The 18,393-nt window shown below is 36.2% G+C and overlaps 2 protein-coding genes across 4 annotated transcripts in view; both read left to right on the forward strand.

Annotated features, from left to right (window-relative positions):
• Positions 1-17,377, forward strand: part of phf19 (PHD finger protein 19) — a 29,283-nt gene extending 11,906 nt beyond the window's left edge. For both annotated transcript variants that reach the window (XM_077224214.1, XM_077224215.1), the window contains exons 8-15: positions 376-444; positions 1,035-1,155; positions 2,747-2,814; positions 2,950-3,099; positions 3,543-3,609; positions 5,948-6,033; positions 8,424-8,519; positions 15,559-17,377. In XM_077224214.1, coding sequence (XP_077080329.1) covers positions 376-444; positions 1,035-1,155; positions 2,747-2,814; positions 2,950-3,099; positions 3,543-3,609; positions 5,948-6,033; positions 8,424-8,519; positions 15,559-15,892 — 991 coding nt within the window. In that variant the 3' untranslated portion in view covers positions 15,893-17,377. The remainder of the gene's footprint in view (positions 1-375; positions 445-1,034; positions 1,156-2,746; positions 2,815-2,949; positions 3,100-3,542; positions 3,610-5,947; positions 6,034-8,423; positions 8,520-15,558) is intronic.
• Positions 17,378-18,130: 753 nt separating this feature from the next.
• The window catches only part of dab2ipa (DAB2 interacting protein a), a 128,370-nt gene continuing 128,107 nt past the window's right edge, over positions 18,131-18,393 (forward strand). For both annotated transcript variants that reach the window (XM_077223859.1, XM_077223860.1), the window contains exon 1: positions 18,131-18,330. In XM_077223859.1, the coding sequence (XP_077079974.1) occupies positions 18,273-18,330 (58 nt within the window). In that variant the 5' untranslated portion in view covers positions 18,131-18,272. The remainder of the gene's footprint in view (positions 18,331-18,393) is intronic.

Raw genomic sequence — 18,393 nt, forward strand, 5'->3', positions numbered from 1 at the left:
CAGTGTGTACACACAAATTGCTTGTTGCTGGAAATTGCTCTTTGGTGGCTTCGAACGGCGAATCGGTCCAATCAGATTTTAGGGTCTGCGTTTTCTGTTTTATAATGAAATATAAGCCATTGCTTTTCAGAAAGACCAATGAATGCAATAACCAAAGTGAAATTCTATTTGCAACATCTCAACAGAGATGATTAGTGAATATTGCGACAAACTTTAATGCATCGCCGCACACAGGCAAGATTACGTGCATTAGGGGATTTTTTAAAAGATCATAATGACACTGTCAAGTACAATTTTTCTGTGGCCGCAGCAGCATTTGTACCTCTCCAAGGTATGTAATTTAAATGACTCCATTTTCTGTCTTTTCTCTCCCAGGTTTTACTTGTTCATTTGTGCGGTGTGCAATAAAGGAGTGGAATACATCAAGCGGCTGGCTCTCAGATGGTAAATGGGCAGCTCTTCTTTCCCACCTCACAAGTGATTGTGCCCTGATCTGTGTCAGAATTATGCAGTCAAAGTGTCGGATTTGATTGATACAGGCCGGAGCTCTCAATCCGGGGCTTTTTCTCTGGTGCGCCCGGCTATTTCAGAAAGTAAAGTGGGTTCAATGGGGTTTTTTCAGTATAGAGTTTGTCTAGACATTGATTCTTGCTTTTTGTACCAAATGAGAAATAGCCATTTGAACCAAAGATTTGGTGCTGAGAGGATTTCTTATGATAGCAGGGGATTACTCTTGAAATACAGTGAGCTGGATGTGCTGGATATTTAGGTATGAAGTCAGTCTCGGTTCGGATTTAAGCCTTATCCTTCTTAAAAAGTCTGGTGTGTTAAAATGGACCTTGCCTTGTGAACAGAACGGCACTCTATTTCATATTTACCATGTGACATTTTTTCATGCAGATTTTGGCAGTGTCATTTGATCTAAGAGCATTTCTGCTTTAGGTCTAAAACATCTTCAGCTTATTCTCACACTTTAGAGCTAAGTGGCATTACGCAGGAGGTTTTAAAAAAAAAAACATTTTTTTCATTTGCAGGGTGGATGTGGTCCATCTTGCCCTGTATAACCTAGGAGTCCAAAGTAAGAAGAAATACTTTGAACTGGAAGAGATCCTTACCTTCATCAGCAACAACTGGGATCATTTCCAGATGGGCAAGGTTATATATTCAAGCTTTTTCTATCCAAGATCATTTTAGGAAAAAGTCTGTAACTTTTAGGTAGTGATTTGTCTGGTAGATGATTGCTGTCATTTCTAGGAATTGAAAAGCAGTTCCTTTGAAATAGGTAGTGAAAATTTTCCAGTTTTTTTTTTTTTTTGCAAGGGGTCTCCAACCTTATTTGATTTGAGAGCTACTTTTTAAAAATGAAAGTGTCTGAGAGCTACTCATGTTATACAATACTTAAATCTCGTAAATAACGTACCATAACCCTCAAATTAACAACAATCCAAACTGTTATTTATACACCTGAAAAAGTTTATGTACACATGTCACGTAGGGCTGGAACTCATGATTATTATTATTATTATTTATTTTTTTTGCCCGATTAATCAAGTAATCTAACGATTTGATTATTTGGTCTCTAAAAAATGTCCACACTTTGTAATAATGGCTGATTTTCAGCATGCCCGGGAGCCGCCATTATGGGGGAACATAAACATGTTCCATCTACCTGTTCAAATTTACAAGTATTAGGTCCCATTTTTGTATCAGTCTGAACAAAAATGGCAGACAAAGAAAAAGTTATGGAAGTGTACATTTTCAGATTAATGTAAATCCACTCTCTGGCAGTAGGTGGCGCTTATGAAACAGCAGAAATAGAGCTGTTTGCACTGTAACCTCTGTAAACAGATCAGCGCTGTGCTTATAAACATTACATTAAATATCAGCGCTGTGCTTATAAACATTATTAGGCTTACACGGAGGGAAGATAAAAAGCGAATGCCATCGAAACTTTTTCTGAAGACAGTCAGTTCCCTCTTATTATACATTCATAAAATTCATTCATTCTTAAATTGTTTTATGTAATTTCTCTCAGCACTCTGCCTTCCGTTATGTTTTCACACAAACGAAACCTACGCTGCATGTTGCGTCTGCGTGGGACTTAAAGGATTAGTTCACTTCAGAATTAAAATGTCCTGGTAATTTACTCACCCTCACGTCATCCAAGATGTTCATGTCTTTCTTTCTTCAGTTGAAAAGAAATTAAGGTTTTTGTGGAAAACATTCCAGGATTTCGCTCCATATCTGAAAATAGAATGTCTTTACTCATTCTGATGCAAACTGAGCATGATGAAGTGCTTGATCAAAACTAAGTGCCAATAGGGTTTTTTTCTATTGTTGGTTATTATTTTGCTATATTGTTACTACAGCTGCATGTTCATAAAATAAATAAATAACCTCACTTACTTAATTTGCATAAAATATACCTGTCTATATTAGCTTACTCTGATTGGATGAAAAGTATGTCTCGGCAAGCTACCTCCAATCAGACCGACTGGTATCTCACGGGCATTGTGTTGGACACCCCTGTTCTAACCGCTTGTCATGTGTAATCTGAGAAAACGGCAAACAGCATTGCTAAATTGCTCACACTTCTGAGTGGAAGACTTAAGTATAGCGAAGCCAATGGGCTTCATTTGTCTTCATTGAAACATGACAGCTCAAGGCAACAGCAAAGGAAATGTCTTATAATAAAAGCCCATATCACACCGTCAGTTTCTCTCAAAGACTTTCTTACCTATTTCAGCTCTCCAATACCCCTCTGTCTGAACGAGGCAAGTTTATTCTTGATGCCCTCAACAACTATAAAAGCAAGTAAGAAAAATGTTTTCCTTTTGTTTTTATATGTCTGTGTGTGTGTGTGTTTTTATAAATATATTTAATATACTGTATAAAAAAAAAAGTAAGAACGCTTTTCAGTGTATATTTATTCTGACCCCTTGTTTTTAGGTTTCTCTGTGGGAAGGAGATCAAAAAGAGGAAATGCATTTTCCGACTAAGGACAAGGGTCCCTCCTAACCCTCCATCTAAGTTGTTCCCAGAGAAGGCCCAGAACAGTGAGGGCCACAGGGGCCACAAAAAAGGGGCAAGTAGAAGCAGGTTAGTTTTTTCATTTTCCTTATTAGTGCCTCCCATTTTTATGAAGGAGACCTCTTGTTGATGTCACATGGTAACATTAAAATTCATCATGAGACTGATCCCAATTAAATATTTTAATTGGTTCACAGTGCTATTTGTTTATTATTTATCCAGTCAGCTGATCATAACGGAGGTCTTTATTTCTTTTAACGGTTCAAAGGGAATTTAGATTTTCACAGTGCTTTGATAATGTAATGAATGCACTGAAAGACATTTGGCTTCTCCCCTATAATTTTACATTTTACAGTCACATCTCATTTTTAGGATTCAATAGTTTTTGCTCTCAAATCTGTAATGACATGTATAGTGGGTGGAGATGATGCATTGATTGACAGTTTATTTAGTTCAGCTGTTATTATGCTCAATTATGTCGACTGAATGTTTCTCTTCTTCCTCTGTTGCAGTAACTCTGTTCCTGCGGAGAAGCGGAGAAAGAGGTCCAAGTGGCTGCTGGAGGATGCAATTCCTAATGTAAGCTTTCCACCCGGGTAACATTTCACTGCGTCACAAGCCGTATAACATGACCTTTCTTGTCTGGTTTAAATCTGTGTTGTGCTGTTACAGTTACTAGGTCTGTATAATAAAAAAAGGTTCTGGGCCAGTTGCATAAACATTGTAAACAACTAGCAGTTAGCCAAGGGTTCATATATTTCCGATTCAAACTAGGCCAGTCTATGTAAATGATTTAAAAAGGTTATGACCTTAAAAAACTAACATTATGACTTACTTGTAAGACTAGTCTAAGCAGTTTATGCAAGTGTATTTATTAGTGGCCGAATTATATGAATTGCTCAGTGGCTAACATTGGTATCTAGAGATGGCCAATACAATGCACCATTCAAAAATGGGGGTCAGTTTTTTATGTTTGTTTTTTAATGAATGAAAACTTTGTTACAAAATATTTAAATGCTGTTTCCTTTAAACTTTCTATTCATCAAAGATTTTTTTTAAAAGTCATGGTTTCCACAAAAATAATACGCAGCACAACTGTTTTCAACATTGATAATGATAAAAAATGTTAATTGAGCATCAAATCAGCATATAGAATAATTTCTGATGGATCATGTGACACTGAAGACTGGAATAATGATTCTGAAAATTCAGCTTTGCCGTAGTGGGAATAAAATACTTGTTAAAAATGATTATAATAGAAAACAGTTATTTTAAATTGCACTAATATTTCGCAATGCTGTTTTTACTGTTTTCAAAAACATAAAAAAATTATACCTAGCCAAAAACTTTTGAACAGTAGTGGATATATGTTTTACAAATTAATGACATCAAATAAGACATCTACAAAAATTCTGAAATTAAATAAACCCTCATTTTGCTATATTTGAGAACAGGAAGTGTTTTATATCCATTCACAAGATTACCAGACACTGTTAACTGGCCAATTGGGCATCATTAGCACAGGATGATAGTAATCTTAAAATGGATGCATAAATCAGGGATTCACAAACTTAGTGTACCGAACCCCTTTGACCTAAAAAAAAATATATATATATATATATATTTTATGATTTAACATGTTCGCATTTTATTTTGATGTTTTTATTTCAATTTTTTATTTATCGTGATTTTATGATTTAATCATAGCTTTTCATCAACTCACAAATATGGGCCTAGCTGATTTATATTGATCACACACACACACACACACACACACACACACACACACACACACACACACACACACACACACACACACACAAACACACAAACACACACACACACACACACACACACACACACACACACACACACACACACACACACACACACACACACACACACACACACACACACACACACACACTAAATAATTCAGTTTGTGCAGTCCTCTTGAAATCTGATTCATGAAGAGGTGAAGTGTTGGACTTCTGAGACTATGTTTGACCTGTCAGTCCAAATCTGAGCTTCCCTTACTGAGATTTTGTGCTCTAGCACTTCGTGAAGTTTCTTGAATTCCTCGATAGTTTAATTTCATGCAGCCAAGCGTTAATTTCTGCCACTTGTTTCTTTTCTTCTTTCTTTTTTTTCTGCCATTTTCTACAAGGTTTCTTATGTACTGACTATTAAATTTAAATATGACCCAAGCGAAGTTTACTCTTGGTTGTCTTCTCCTGCCTCTCTTCATCTCTCTCTAGCATCTTCCCTGCGCCCCATGGTGTTCCTCTTTTTTATTCCTTGACGCCTGCTGCCATGCAGACCTTGCATTTCTCCCCCTCTTCTCCTGTGTTGTTTTGTCTCTTTCTCGCCTTTGCTTTCCCTCCCTCAAATTTTTTTCTCTCACTGTTGGTGAAGCTACTTTGAAAGCCAAGTTACAAGCTACTCATGATTTCATGTAGCTGAACTCCAGTCAAGCTAGCCTTTAGTGTAAGAATTCAGCTGCACTACAATCTACTAACGAAAAGTATTCACGCTACTGACAAAATCTAGTTGGGTTACGTCGCTACTTTAAGTTTGTTTCTCCCCAACCCTCTCCTACCCTCTCATTCTGTCTTTCTAAATTTTCTAAAAAGGATTACATTCATGCTCTGAAGCATTTAACTGACAAATCCTTCTGAGAGGTCTCAAGTCCCCAGACATGCTTTACTTGAACTACACATCTTGACACTCCAGGCAGCACGGCTAATAATGCCAAGAGCAACTTCAAAGATGGCATTAGAGTGACTGTAACAACCATGATGGCTCTGATCGTCATAATCAAAGCTGCGATTATCGTCATTGTCCAAATGACAATGAGTCGATGCGGTGAAATGAATTTAATGTTGCATTTCATACTTTGTTTGTGACCTCATCGCAGAATGACCTCACCTCTGCCTGGAGCACCAATCATCACATGGCCAACATCTTCGACTTCACGCTGGACGAGCTGCAGAGTTTAAAGAGGTGAATTGAACTTTTTGTTTGTTGCCCTTTTTTTGTTGCTACAATCATTCACACAAGTCCAAAGCTTTTATTTTATTCTTTTATTTATTTTTATTATTATTATTATTAGTATTATTATTATTATTTGTATTGAAGCAAGGTGAATTGGGATTGGCCACTGCTATGAAATAAATATAGAATAAAATGGTATATTATAATGTAGCATATTAATATAAAATTCAACTGATGTGTGGTCACAGATGTGAGTATATAATGACTTTGAATGTTTATCATCCAATTAGAATATAGTCAAAACTATATATCGATAAGAAGTATGAAATATTTTATAATATTAAAGATTTTTAAGGCAAGGCAAGTTTAGTTATATAGCACATTTTATACACTGTTAATTCAAAGTGCTTTACATTTTTTTTTAAATAATCACAAAATAAAAGCAATGAAAATTAAAACAGTTAAAAAGAGATATATGATATAGTTATACAATTAATTAAAAGATTGAAAAGACGATACATAGATATACTTCTCATCTGGCAAAACACTGGTGTATCATATTTTTCACAACTCCCAGTTTTACTCAGAGATTTTCCCATGGTGATTACACTGTGTCTGTGGTGTTCTTTCGGCAAGCCTAAGAAATCTATTGGACGTCTCCGATGGACCCGATTCTAGTACTGACTCGCGGGGTAACCTCGGGTTCACTGCCCCAGCTGTCCGCACCCCAAAAACCCATTTGTTCGGTATATAATAAATATTTTAATTTTGATATTTTATTTTTAAATATAATACATATTTTATACAATTATATTTTAGCTTTATTGTTTTGAGCTCAGGTTACATAATGTCAAGCTGTTTCGTACTTTTTTTTAAAAATTTTATGATTTTTTTTCAGATAAAAGATAAAATAAAGAGAAGAAATAATCAAAAAAGTTTTATATATACAAATCTATATTAATATCTTTATATAAAATATTGGTCATACCACCCTTCCTTAATGTAAATAAAATCATCACAGAAAGATAGTTTATTAATTAATCCATGTTTTTCAAGTGTTTTGCATTTTAAATTTGGTGTGGAAAAGCTGTAATATTGTATAATTGATTTATGTCGTAGTACTGGTTCATTATTTACCCTTGTCCTCTTAGTGACCTAATAATTCATTAGGACACTGAGGAATGTCGTAACAATTAAGCACGTAATACAGATATCTCCATGCTTCGGGTTTGATGGCTCATTTGATACGACTGCCCTTTAATTTTTTGATAAAGTCGCCTCACCTGTGCTAAAACTAGCAGAAATGAATTGTCACCTTTCCGTCAATGTACATAATGAGGTCTCAATCAAATTCTTTCTCACGGCAACAGACGGCACGCTTAACCTTTTCTCATTACCTTTGATTTGATTATCTATTTATTGGTTTTCGAACAATCACGCTCATTTGCATCCATTTTCTTTTGAAATATCAGAAAGGTCTTTCACTGTTTCCCCAATCACAACCTCACCCCACAGAATTTTTTTTTTTTATCAACACGGTTGGTGAAGCGATTTAATTATACTTTTCTGTAAAGGTTATCATCTCTCAAACAGGCCTGAATAATGAGAGAATTGGAAACACTATTGGGGCAGACAAAGCTTTGAGAGGCGTAAGCGGCTGTCTGGGAGGGATTGTTGAAGAGTATAAAAGAGAAATCTGGAGTTGGTTTCGGCCATAATAAAAAGGGCACGTTGGGTTTCATCACAAAGCCGTGAACTGTAGTTAATGACTGCCATCCTTTGAATGGTAGTCCTGATAAACTCTGGTATAGTCACAATCCCAGCGCTGTATAATGTGTTGAATAGCAAGCAGAGGGTCGGATCAACTGTATTCTTTTGTATTCTTAAGGAGTCCTTTTGCTTTGGCCTCTTGAGTATGACTGAGATTAAAGTTATTGAGAAAGATAAGATTAGTAACATGAAGTCAAATTGAAATGACATTTTCTCCTATTTTTATTGTTTTATGTGACTATTTATGATTTATTTTGATATAATATAATAATACTATTTATTATTATTATTTTTAATTCGTTTTTTTTTTTCAGTTTTAATTGTTTGCTTGTTTTTAAAATAGTTTTATTTAGCTTTAATTTATTAAACTTAATTTATTTTAATTAGTTGCCCTGACAACATTTCAAATTTCCTTTTAAGGTTTTCACATAACATTTATATATTTTATTTTATTTCATTTTTATTTTAATTAGCAAAAAATGTGTTTTAGTTAACAATAACAACACTGGTTCCAATCAATTCCTCATAAATAAAACCAAGTCCTACCTATTTGCTCTGAAATGTCACATTATGAAAGTAAAATGGGTCGCTAACCGTCTCTTTATGGATTTGTCCATCTTCATTCTTAGCACCAGTTCAGGACAAACGTTCAGTTTGGACCAGGACTCCACCGACGCAGCCAGCACTTCTGGTTCAGCCACCACCAGCGTCTCCTATGACTTCAGGTACTTTTTAGTTTCTCAGTTTCTTCAGATCTGCAAATAACAATGTTATGTATTTTCTAAATAAAGATAATCTTTGAATTGTTTTCTAGATTTGCCAACTCTCTGTGGCACTGACTAGGATTAAAATAACCATGTTCTGTTGGAGGGTCAGAGCAGACATAATACAGTATTTAGTACATCATTTATGCAGAATCTTTACACAGTGAGGCACCTTAACTCACTCAAGATTTGCACCCTCACAGTGTTGCGGAAAAATTAAGATGCACCGTGAATTGTTTGGGAATCAGATTGCGACTTTTTGAATTGAAATAGAATCAAATCCCCAAGTGCATAAAAACTCCCATCCCTTTGTTGTATTTTTTTAATTTATTTTTTATGTATGTAACACAACAAAACATTCTTGTGAATGTTTATTTAAATACACGCTTATGTTAGTATGTTAGGTTGAGTTTGCATGTTCTAAAAACACATTATTTTTCACATATTCTACACTGTTGTAGCACCTCCCTTCCCAGTCTGTCAGGAACGCTCTGTTTAGTTCCTGTCGCTATAAAGTCCCTCGTTCCGAAAAAGCACAATGTGCTCTGATTGGTTGGCTGTACCATTGTATTGTGATTGGTCTGAGCGATTGAACTGCTTTGAGCGTGTTTCGTAAATGTCACGCCCCTTATCATAACCGTGAGTTTCAACACATTACTAACGCAACTAAATGAGGCCTCCCCTTTTTTTGTATATGTCTTGGGCGGGAATTATTTAAGGCGAGACACGGCAGGCAAAAACATCATATTTTTTCCCCAGTCAATTTTGAGATTTTGGGATATTTGTCTTCAATAACATGTCTCCTTTCAGACTTGTGCAGAAAAAAAGTCCAAAATACACATTTAGGTCTTTATTTTACTACACTTTGTGTGTTTGCGTCTGTAGATTTCTCATAAATTCATCAAAAGTTGTCGTTATAAATCATCCCTCTGCCCCGCGATCGCGATCTGCACCCTGTCATCACACACACCGTTATAAAGCTCTCTCTCTCCTGTACATCACTGCCGCATCCAAATATGGTATTTTCCTTTTTATCAGCAACCAATCGTGAAAGTAAAAGGGGGCATTTTACTCTAAATGCACAATCTCATTGGCTGAAGCTAAATCTTTAAAGCCCGTTTTCTCAAAATGACTTTTCTCTCATACTCCAAGTCCGAAATCTCCACTTCAGTAGCACCTATAGCCTATACACCAAACTTTCCAGTCCTGTACCTAGTTATATTATGAAGACATTTACAGAGGGATTTGTAAATATATTATTCCTAGTCTGATTTATATAACATTTTATTCCAAAAAACATGGCGAAAATCATTTTTTTAAGGCTATTGGCAGGATATTCTGATTTAAAGGATAAAGAAAGTAGATATCCATAAATCCCTCTGTATTTTCCCCCATCTAATATGTGAACAAAATAATTTTGAACCTGGCTTTATCCAATACTCAGATTTCGTTTTTTTAAATATATGCAAATTAGCGCATATTTAATTAGATAATGCTTCATTTGTATATTTAAACATTAAATTACAGACTTGTAATACATTTCTCATCTTAATGTAGGTAATCAACTGGCAAAGTTTCATGGTGATATCTGCTAGTTAAAAAAAATACCCTATTCACCTGTAGTGTCTCGCCTTAAATGAGGAATATTTAGCCATGTTCCCAAAAGAAAACTCAAGACTACAACAGAGGCGTTTCAGGGAGTTCAGAAACAGTGTGCACTTATATAATGAAGAGCTCCCTTTGGAGTGACTTTTTTAACTTTGCAGACCTATTTCATGCTCAAACAGCAACATTACACTAACTAGAGACAGTTGAAAATGTAAAAAAGCATAATAGGTCCTCTTAAAAAAGGAACTGAATGCATTAACATATTAGCTAAAAAAAAAAAAAAAATCTTGCTCACAATGCAGCTGATATATGAACTGTTTAGCCATGGGGCTGTAGATCTAGCAGCCGGTGTGATGTAATCCTTCACAGGCAGTTGCGAATCACCCGTACTCTCGTACATCCTTGTAACAGTGGGATTCAAATAAGTGAAGCTAAAGCCATGCATGTGACGTGAGGTCAACCTAATGCATCATTTCAGTGGACCATTTTCCAAACCCGCTGGTACCCTGTTGCCATGGAAACCATGGATGCTAACCCTGTACTACAACTTACAGTAAGTGGTATTGCGGTTCCATTCAATGCGAGCTTGGTGTTCTGGGAGCTAATTTGTCATGACTTTTGAAGTGGTGACATCAATGATATCATCTAAACCACTGGGCCAGCAGGGTGCCTCTAAACGCTTTACTTTTTAATATACATGAGCTCGAGCAATTGCCAATTTGACTCGGGCGCTGGAATGACCATGGTGGGTTTGCTGGAATTCCAGGCCTGTATCCTCTACACCTTTCATCTTGCTCTTTCACAAGTGCCCTCTTCACGGCTGCTGCAGCGTAATCAATATTGCTGTAGTGGGACAATTTGGTATCGCAGCTGTCACTATAGATTCTCACCTCCTCTGCTGGGGTTGCACTCCGCTGCCCACAAGTTAAAGAGGAATAACAGGCGTCCATCAACACCTGATGTTGTGTGTAATCCGCTTCTGACAGCTCGCAGAGAAATATGGTCAGATTATGGGTTATTTATGGTTATGGCCACTTGTTTGCTCCTGTTTATTTTAAAGATGGAGTCAGTGGAGGCTGAAAATGGGAGTGAAACCATGTCTGAACCGAGATTGCCATTAGTCAGTTAGGAATTTTGATGTCGGTCTGTCAGCTATTGAGGTCTCGTATCTGGCTTTCCTTTAGCGCTGAAGGTCAGAGATATTTTCCAGGTATTTTCAACCTCCCCTGTGGCATGTTAGTGATTTACCACAGATTCATTGGTGTTATGCAGTTTTACCCAGACTCATCCCTCAGTCTGTATTTTTTTTAAAGTAAACTTAAAATGGAAGTTGAGGGGTTTAAGAGATAGGGTTCGCTTGGTCATGAAAAACCTGGAGATAGCCGGGAATTTAAATTTTTTTAAATGCAAAAGTCTAATATATAATATATATATAATAATATATAATAATTTATATAATATATAAAAATGTGTATTAATTGTAAACCCCCCCCCCCCCCTTTGTTTAATATGTAATATTTTATTTAATAAATAATATAAAATCTTTTTCCAAAATTCTTAATATTTAGGATTCAAACATATCTTTAAAAAATGTATTTGTATTTTATAATTTATATATTATATCAATAGTGAACATGTATTTTTCTATTTATGCTCATGCTTGTGAGTGCAGAAGTTTTAATAATAATAAAATAAAAACAAATGTGTATATATATATATATATATATATATATATATATATATATAATTCTTTTTTTTTTTTTACAATTAATGTGAATTCAACAATGAAATTATCTGAAAAGTTGTCTGAATTGTTGTTTTGAGATGCAACTCTTTTTTTAGATGGGTACATTTACAGCACTTCAATTCTAATTTTTGCAATTTATATGATAAAATGTGTTAACAGATTCAGTGTTATCTGTGCATGAAATAATCATACAAAAGTAACCAGATTTGACTGGCCACAGTCTGAGTTTAAAAACCAAATTTAACCGATTTTAGATGCTTTTTACCTTGCTTAGCTTCCATTTATAAAAGTGGGTAGCACTTAGTTTAGGGACCAGTTCTAGTTGCTTATTTGTATGCATATTACTAGGATATTATAAAGCACATATTAATGCCTTATTCTGCATGACCATATTATATATCCCTTAATCCTGCCCAATACCTAAACTTAAAGCTGCCGTCGGCAACATTTTTTTTATCATATTCAGTGAAATCGACACTATAATCCGACAGAACAACATAAATAAAGTGGTTTTTAGAAAAAAAACCCCGATCTTCTAACTCCACCTGGAGCGTGTTATTTGTTTTGGAAAAATCCACCCGTCCCGGATCATCGGGTCCAATCAGCGCAGGGGGGTGTGAGATCTGACTGTCAATCACAGGTTGTGCACACGCCACCCCTCGCGCACGTTACAATCACATGCAACCGCCTGAAGTTTGCGCAGTAAGGAAGAGTGATGGCGGAAAAGATTCCAATTCCTCGGTTAACCTCAAGAGCTAAGAGGTCAAAAACAACACAGGAAAAGAGAACACCTTCTGAAAAGAAAGAAGTAAAGAAAGAAAGCGACCGTGCCCGTAATAAAACCAGGATCCACATCGGATCGGCATTTGAAAGGTGGAGAGATTTACGTGATTTAATTGGGTTCAGGCTGGATGCAGAGCTTTGCAACATTTCTTCTCCACAGGTAATTGTGCTTTATCAACCAGTTACTTTATTTCTTAGTGTTATGTTAGTAATCTAAGTATGTTTGCCCAAATGTGTTGATATGGATAGCTAACGTTAGCACTTGTTGGGCAGGTTCGTTAGCCTTGTTTGCACTGAAATCCGTGTGAACCCGTGTTAGGTGGATAAACATGTCCAGATGAAGGGATAAAGTTTGGCTTTTTGGAAGAATCAATGCTACTCTATCTTTCGTACGAGAGTAAGAACAGTAGTAAAGCTACTGTTATTAAATGTGGTATCTGACTAGCTCCATGGTGTTGATGGATGCTGATGAGACGGGGCGCGTTCACAGAAAACCTGGTGCACACGCACTGACGAACACGAACTCGGTGGGAGGGTATTCATCGATAGTGGGGGAGGGACATGAGAGTTGTAAACATTCAAAATTTTGCCCAAGTCCACTCAATCTTGCCGACTGCAGCTTTAACAACCTTACTAACTATTAATAAGCCGTAATTAGGAGTTTATTTACTATTATTAAGAAGTAGTTAGGAGTTTGAGTCAAAAATCATAGTTAACAGTTAGTTAATAGTGAGAATTGGACCCTAAACTAAAGTGTGACCTAAAAGTGTTTACTGTATATTTGTTTATTGTGCGGTGATTGACACATTCCTTCAAATGAATATTCACCTGATTATTTACTTAATCATTATTTTTTTCCTCGTGTCATCAAAATAGCACTGAAACTTTTATCTACTTAAAATTCTAAATAATTATTAGAAAAATAATGACTATTGATGACTAACAATGATGATTTTTATATGTGGATGAACCATTCCTTGTGAAATCTTCGGTTCCTCCTCTTATCTCTTTACCTCTTGCCCGTTCGTCTTCCTTACAAAGCTTTATTTCCATTGTGGAGCGTTATTGATGCTGTCGAGCAGAGCTTTTTTTTTTTCTCAGTTGAGTCACCACTTCTTCTGAAGCTCTTCAAATTCCTGGTAAAGATGCCTCATGTCCTGCAGGCCAGATACTTGTACAGTTAGTAATCCCTTATATTTGTCCTGTACTTTTATTTTTATTTTGTCACCCACTGCGCTAGGCCTGGAGAAATCGCAACCAAAGAAAGCAAAGGCCTGTGCGCAGAACATGAGTTGGATGGATGGCTGGTTAGAGACTGCCAAACGTCCCCACTCACTCTTTGAAATCTTTCCCATAGTTTGTCTTATTTATTTTAGGATATGAATGCTCATTAGTATTCTTGCAGTGTTCCTTAGGGTGTTTAGAAAGAGGCGGAGAGAGAGGGTGGAGGAAAATAAACACGACTTGGATTTTCTCGACTGGAAAAGTTGTGAGGGTCGACAGATCCCTGTCCCCTACTGTGCATCCTAGTTGTGGGCTAGATCAAACACTTCACAAACACATATCTGCTTTCCGTGCTTGGCTTTCATGTACTAATACTGTTTAGCTCTACATCCCATTTTAGCAGCTGTAATGATTCTGAAATGGAGGTTCTCAGCATTAGATTTTGATATCTTGCTGTGATTTCCCATGTTACACATGCCCTTGGGCAGAAATGTGTGGTCATCACAGAGCTTATGCAGATTGGAAACTCCCCAGAAGATTTACAGAATGAAAAAAAAACAAAAAACCTAAAAGTCCAGTTCTGCTGTATGACCTTTAAAATGCCATAACGCCCACAGAGGCAAGTGAAAGAGGACGGCAAAGTAAAATTCAGTGTTAAACAGGGACATCTTGTGGTGGACAGTTTCAGTGCATCTATGCAACTGGACCTTTTTTACATTAACATTTCTTTAATATTTTTTTGCTGGATAATACATAGAAAAATATTTAAATAATAGTGTAATTTTTACCTGAAATAAAATAAAATTGTAAAAAATACTAATATTTTTATATTTGCAGTTTATAGAATGTATACTGAGCAGTTTGCTTATTTGTTTGTGTGCTTAGAATATCTGGACTTTTGTCAATATGTGATGTATGCAGTATTTTATCCAACAATGCAATGCTTTGTTATCTTTACCTTCCATTTTTAATGTCATAAATGATCTAGGACAGAAGTTTTTATAGTGATTTTATTTATTTATTTATTTATTTTCAATACCATTCAAAAGTTTGGGGTCAGTAAAGGCCTCATTATGCTTCTGCGTCAACTCCACGGCGTAGCTACGCCGTCACTCCTACGGCGTCGTGGCCGTTTTATGGTTCTGCGTCAGGTTGAGCTGCATCGCGGTGCATCTGACCAATCACAGCCCTTGTGGTCTGCGTCGCCTCGACGCGTAGTTACAATTTTTTGGAGGTGCACGTCGAGCTACGGCGGAGGGGTTCGCGGCGACGCAGAGGGGTCTGCGGGGGTACGCCGTCGATTCGACGCAGAAGCATAAAACAGGCTTTTTTATTGAACGTTTTGATCAATTTCATGCGTCCTTGCCGAATACAAATTATTAATTTCTCTAAATAAAAAAGAAAATATTTACTCACCTTTTGAACAGTAGTGTATTTATTTATTTGTTTTAAATGAAATGATAGCAGGAAGTATGCAGTCGGTAGTAGGCAAGTACTCCGTTCTTGATTTTTATCCATCAAGATTTGGATTGTGAAGATTTCAATCTCCTCTGGTTACATGAGCAGAAAAGATTTGAAATATTATGAACAAACATTTTTTCGGTGACTGGCAAGTTCTTATGCTTATGTTCTTTACAGGAAAAATGTGGGCAGTCGGAAGAGGAAGTTGCCCTCCTCTAATTACACTGTGCTGGCCACAAAAAGAGAGATGGTGGAACGTGAGCTCAGCCCCATCAGCATGCCTGGAGAAGAGAGTAACGTCATGATGGAGAACAGCATCGACAGCCACACCTTTGAGAGCATCAGCGAGGACGATTCCTCGCTGTCTCACCTCAAGTCTTCCATCACCAGCTATTTTGGGGCGGCCGGTAGGCTCACCTGCGGGGAGAAGTATCAGGTTCTGGCCCGTAGGATCACACCTGAAGGAAAGGTGCAGTATTTAGTGGAGTGGGAAGGAACTACACCTTACTGAACATCACAGAACAGCAGATGGATAACTCCCCATAGTTTCTCCCCACATCGCTTTTCTGAAAGCCATAGTTTCAGAGCTCTAGTTTTGTTTTTATTGTTTTCTCACAAACCACATATAGTGGTTTTTTTTCTTCCGATATTCTGGTCTTATATCAAGTCTTTGTTTTTCTTGAAGTCATTTACAGTATCCTTTTAGGGCACTTTAAACATCACAAGCATGAATCAGTCTGGTAACGCATACTAGCCTTACACAGTATAACAGCTGGTATTAGGTAGCAGATAAAGGACAGTATTATGTAACATGAAGTCATTCCAGTTTAGTTTTTCAGATTCAAACAGTTTAAGAGCATTCGCCCCTGTGAGTTTCAGTTAAGTTTTGAGTTTAATAAAACATGGAGCGCACATCTCCAAGAGTAGTTTACTTAAAGTAATTCAGTGTTTCGTTCATATCTCTCAGTATTTCTGCAGAAGGAATATATAGCGACATTTATTTGTTCACCTAAGATTAACAGTGGTACTTTTTAGCTGTTAAAATATTAGTCAGCACTTTGTTCTTTCCTTTTCAACCATAATATTTGAATTTGTTCTTGGTGATTATATAACCAAAGTGAAGCAAATATTGCTTTGAGAAGTATTTTTCTATTTTATATACTTTTGTATGCTCTGGCATGTCAGATTGGATATACAAGACCTGCTTTAAGAAAGTAGAAGGAAACTGATCATCTGCATTTCATTTCAATAGAATCTAGGCTCTTTACCCACATGTGACCGTCAAATCAATGTTTTCTACAAGCTCTCCAAAGATTGTTGTTATATTTGAGCTGGATCTGTAAGGGGATTCGTCCACTTACCAGATTATTGGATTGACTGGAAAATTGAAAGTAATGTGAAGTTTTAAAGCTGTCAGGTTCTATAATTTGACTTCATTAGTTTTATAGTACACAACATTATTAAAAATACTTTATTATTTACATGTATATAATTGGATATAATATTAGCCCCGTTTTATTATTGCACTATTAACATGTTTTATCAGCTATGCAAGCTATTATTGGATAAATTTACCTATATGTTCTAATTGATTTTAAAGGGAAAAATTTATAAAAATATATTTCAAGTATTTACTTTTTACTTTTATAATATTACCCCAATGGAAAAGCATTTGTGAAATTTAACAAAACAATGTTGTTGGTTTTTTTTTTTTTGTCAACTTGATCACATTTAAAGAGGAGTTTTATATTTTGGTTACGAGTTTAACAAGGTTCAGAAAGAGAGACTAAATGTTTTTGTATAAGATTAAAATGAATTAGTTTTGAATGCTTTTATGACTATTTCTATACATCACAATCAACGTAGTACATGGTTAACATGTACGTGTTTTTTTGGAACAGTGTTCAAACATGTTAAATGTGTAAACTTGCATGTGTCATTATTCATTCATTCCTGTTTCAGACTATTAAAACAGTTTGTCTGCAATAATTTTAAAGGTGTGATCTTGTGTGTTTGTACCATCACAGGTGTAAGATTTCCTAAATCTGCATAATACACAAATATAACTACTGTATAAATGTAAACTGGGAGGTACACTTTTTCATCTCATGTGAATGAGAAGAGAATGGCACGTTTCACAAGTATAGAATTGTTTGAGGAAAATGTATTTTTTTCTTGCCAAGAACATCTGCTTTAATTAAAAAATAATAATAATAAATGCATAACCCCTGTGAGTCAATGACACGGTCGTCATGGGGGTCATAATTTACACGTCCTGTGACAAAAGGTTAACTCATGAATATTAATTACGTGATGCTGACATTCCTTGTTAACCTTAGAGCGTCCAGTAAAGTAGCACAATTAATATTCATGAGCCGCAAACTTTCAACGTCTGCCTATACCACCCAATCTGGTAGGCCTACCGGGCGAACGTAAAGGAACGTAACTAATATTCATGAGCCAGGCCTGCAATAATTTATGTTTACTTGAGAGGAAGGAAACTAGTGAAAAAGAGAAAGGCAAAATCTAATTTCTGTGACATTGGATTTAATATAATCAGTGTATAATTGTTCTCCAGAATTAAGTAGCCCACTAACCTAAAAATTACTTAACAAAAAAGAGCGAGATTTATGTTCGTGGTCAGATTACTTACTTTCTTCGCCAGAGAGTTTAATCCGTTAATTTAATCAAGGTATTACATGACGTGTCTTGTCCCTTCACTCTCGGCACGCGCGTCTCATACGGGTCAACAATCTGCAAACACAAACCAGCGTCATTCGTTTTACATAATTCAAAAGTTAATTTTGACGAGGCATTCAGTCATTATGAGGCGCCCATCAGGTGTGCAAATGTCCAGGAACGTTGCATGTTGAAAACTGCAAGCTGGCGATATGTTTAGTGGTCCTAACATCACCCGCTGTCAGCACCAGGGCTGGATGAGGGTCATCGGTGAGTTCCTACATTATTTGTTTCGAGACTGAAACGTGCTTTCTTAAGTAGCTACTATGTGAT

This window comes from Siphateles boraxobius, unplaced genomic scaffold (genome assembly GCF_051911475.1).
Source record: "Siphateles boraxobius isolate OS27281-9 unplaced genomic scaffold, OSU_SipBor_1 9, whole genome shotgun sequence".
In the NCBI taxonomy this organism is placed as follows: Eukaryota; Metazoa; Chordata; class Actinopteri; order Cypriniformes; family Leuciscidae; genus Siphateles; species Siphateles boraxobius.